Raw genomic sequence first — 3,314 nt, forward strand, 5'->3', positions numbered from 1 at the left:
ACTTGGTCTAAACCGACATGCACACGCGCGAGGCTCCACAATGTCACTACATAAAACGAATTCGCTGATAGTCTCGTTTTATACGGAAGGAAATTTTTTGTCAAGGTAGGCAAGGTGAGTATGACCCAAGCTTTTTCGTTGCGAGAGATCCACCTATTCTAGTAAAGTGTACAACTAAATGTATCTATGCATTTTTAGAGCTAAATTACTGCAATATGAAGCTGGCAGTATTTGACTATGAGATAATACCAAGAATATGTTTGAATTAAATTTTCATTTAAACGCTGTAAAATATTTTGTAATTCAGAAAATTGGAGAGCACAGCAAAATTCCTCGCTTAAAACCATCGGGTACTACTTTATTGTCGAAATTAACTTTTAGAATCATTTTTTTTTCTTCAAATTGACACTTTGATGCTATACAAAATAATCACGATGGTTACCAACTGAATGGTTTTTGTTTGTTGTATACCGTAATATACCTTATTCAAATGTTGCTTTTTATTTTTCAAATGAAAAAACCTCTAACTTTGATCGTAGGTATTTTATTTCACTCGTACAATACATACATTAGATAAATAGTCCATTTTTAGAATGATGCCTATATTATAAATACGGTTTAATCAAGAAGGCCTCAAAAATTGTTTCATAATATGACATCAAAGATGCAATGTTCATGTTATTGAAAATGACAAATTTTCAAGTTTAAAATCGCCTTTTGATTTCTCCGTTTCATAATAGGGACATCGAATTTTTGAATAACTAGTGAGTAAAAGGACCATTGATATAACTATGATCAATTGACTATTTATCTGCAGCTTCTTTCTCAATTTCATGATATATTTTGATATGTCTACGTAAGTTGCATTTGTAGAAAAAGTACATATTACAATTTTCAGGATCCTCGGTACACGTCAATATTTCTCCCTCTTTGTGAACTACCTGCATGTGTCTTTGCAAATTGCACGATTTTTTAAATCCAGAGTTACATACTTCACATACGAATGGTAAATCCTTACTGTGAACTTCACCCATATGACGATTCAAACTTCTTTGCCCATTAAAAGTAACATTGCAAAGGGTGCACAGAATGAATTTACGTCCTTCGTGAACTTCTGTTAAGTGCCATGCCAAATGATCGCCATGATCAAATTTTTCATCGCATAATTCACACTGGAAATCCGTCAATTTGTTGTGAGCATTTTCCAAGTGCTGCACATATCGATAACTTTCGACAAATTCATCTGGACAAAAACTGCATCTATAGTCAATGACCGTTTTATGAACTTCTTCCACGTGCCGTCTCAAATTAAATCTCAAAGAAAAATTTTCACCACAAGTTTCGCATTTGAATTCTTTGGATTTTTGGTGAACTACTAGCATGTGTCTTACTATATTTCTAGCTCGTTTGAAAGTTTGGTCACATTGAGGACATTTTGTAGTACCTTGAGGTGCGTGCGCTGTGTCTCTGTGGCGCCTGATTTCACCTTTTGTGTCAAAATATTGACCACAAGTTTTGCATTTGTAACCAAACCATAGCCCATGCTCTTGTTTCATGTGCAAACTTAAATTGCAATGCTGGTTAAAACTTTTATCGCAATGATTACACTTCACCGGTCCAGGTGACTCATTTTCATAAACTGGCTTAAGAGTTAAAGATGGCATTGTACTTCCAATTAATTATTAATCGTCTTCTATTGAAATATGAGTTGTTGATCTGAAAAATTTGTTTGTATCAAAACCAATTTTTCATACATTATTTTTACGCGAAAAAAATAATATGTTTAAATTTCCATTAAAAAATATTATTGTTATAACGAGTTAATAGTAAATAATGGCCCTCGTATAAAATCGATAAAAATTTACCATAAAAACAAATTTTTAATTTGGAAAATTCTTGATATAGAAATTTTTAAGTAATAAATTACACTCACTTAAGTACTTTAGATGTTCCTCGCAGCCAGTGAGTTCTTACTTTGCGAACAGTTTATATAATTTTTAGTTTTAAGCTGACACATATTGGTTAGAGATCAATGTTATTGATTTTGTGTATACAGTAATGACTAGGTAATAATTCAAATGTTGATATTCATTGATATTTATAATTTATATCGTCTTCCTTTGCTCTTACTCTCATAAATATATTTTTTCACATGAATATTTCCACAACATAAACAAGTTTTAGTTGAAACTTTACATAGAATTTTCGATGGTCATCATCGCTGAGAGGATATAAACGAAACGTTTCCGCATGGTGCTTTCACACATATACAACATATAAATATAAACGTATAACGCGGAGAAACGAGAACATGTATAAGTATGTATACAGACGATATACAGCAGCAGCAGCAGCAACATATACGTACTCGAGCTAAACAATCAGGATGATAATAATACATACTCCCCCGCGGACGACAATGGCTCTTGCGAGGCGCGCTCGTAAATCCCTGCGCAGTCGAGCCGACGCTGCAGCAGCTACAGCAGCCTCGCAGCGTTGAAGTATATAAGGAGCGACGCACAATGGACACCGCGTGCACTGCAGCCGTTGTTGGATTACATATTATTATCATCATCGTGAGAGAGAGAAGAGAGAGACTCACGCAGATGTATATACACGTATATGGTCTTCTTTGTTTGTCACGAGACGAGGCGCATCGCGCATGTAAAGTCGCGTGCGGAGTGGGCCATTTTTCCAGAAGAAAAGCCGCCCGTTGATACAGCGCTATACATACAGCATGCGTAGTTCGTGTCGCTCTCTCGTATTATGTGTACCGCAGAGCGAGATGAAATGATGCGTGGGCTGCCGCACACGCGTACCTAATAAATTACACGCACTCATCGATCTCCGAGCTGTATATATATAGGGGAGACGAGATTGATTTTTTCGGATCAGTACGTGGAGCTGCTCTGTGGAGCCAATTTCGAGGGTGGCGCGCGTTTCTTCATCGATGAGGCGAGAAATGATTAAAACGAATGGAACAATAATCATTCGATCATCGCTTGACAGCTACGTAGCGCGTTAAAGTTTGCGCGTGCCTCTACGATTGAAGCTCGAAGCTCGGGCTCAAGTGAAACGGGAAAATTTTTCCACAAAATTAAATTAAATGAAAACTACATAAATTCATGTTTAGCGCGCGCGATGCAAAAAACGCGCTCGGTTATGACCTGCCCTAGTTGAGAATTTAATTTCAAGCATTTTTTTACATACAGCATTATAATTCATAATTTGAATTCCAATGACGTTTAAATTGAAGCGTAAAAAACGCGTATACATTGTTAGCAGCGCCAAAATTATTTTCAGTGGAAAAATTT

The 3,314-nt window shown here is 36.0% G+C and overlaps 1 protein-coding gene across 1 annotated transcript; it reads right to left on the reverse strand.

Moving 5' to 3' along the window:
• Positions 1–528: 528 nt before the first annotated feature.
• On the reverse strand, positions 529–2,032 carry LOC106651511 (zinc finger protein 492-like). The gene is made up of 2 exons (XM_014370038.2): positions 1,934–2,032; positions 529–1,716 (listed from the first exon to the last, which is right to left on the reverse strand). Exon 2 carries the CDS (start codon positions 1,662–1,664, stop codon positions 804–806), a length of 861 nt encoding a protein of 286 aa, XP_014225524.1. The 5' UTR covers positions 1,665–1,716; positions 1,934–2,032; the 3' UTR covers positions 529–803.
• Between the last annotated feature and the right edge of the window lie 1,282 nt (positions 2,033–3,314).

This window comes from Trichogramma pretiosum, unplaced genomic scaffold (genome assembly GCF_000599845.2).
Source record: "Trichogramma pretiosum strain Unisexual culture from Peru unplaced genomic scaffold, Tpre_2.0 scaffold55, whole genome shotgun sequence".
In the NCBI taxonomy this organism is placed as follows: Eukaryota; Metazoa; Arthropoda; class Insecta; order Hymenoptera; family Trichogrammatidae; genus Trichogramma; species Trichogramma pretiosum.

Excerpts from the sequence above, each read along its gene's own strand:
- LOC106651511 (XM_014370038.2), bottom strand. The coding sequence starts at position 1,664 with ATGCCATCTTTAACTCTTAAGCCAGTTTATGAAAATGAGTCACCTGGA.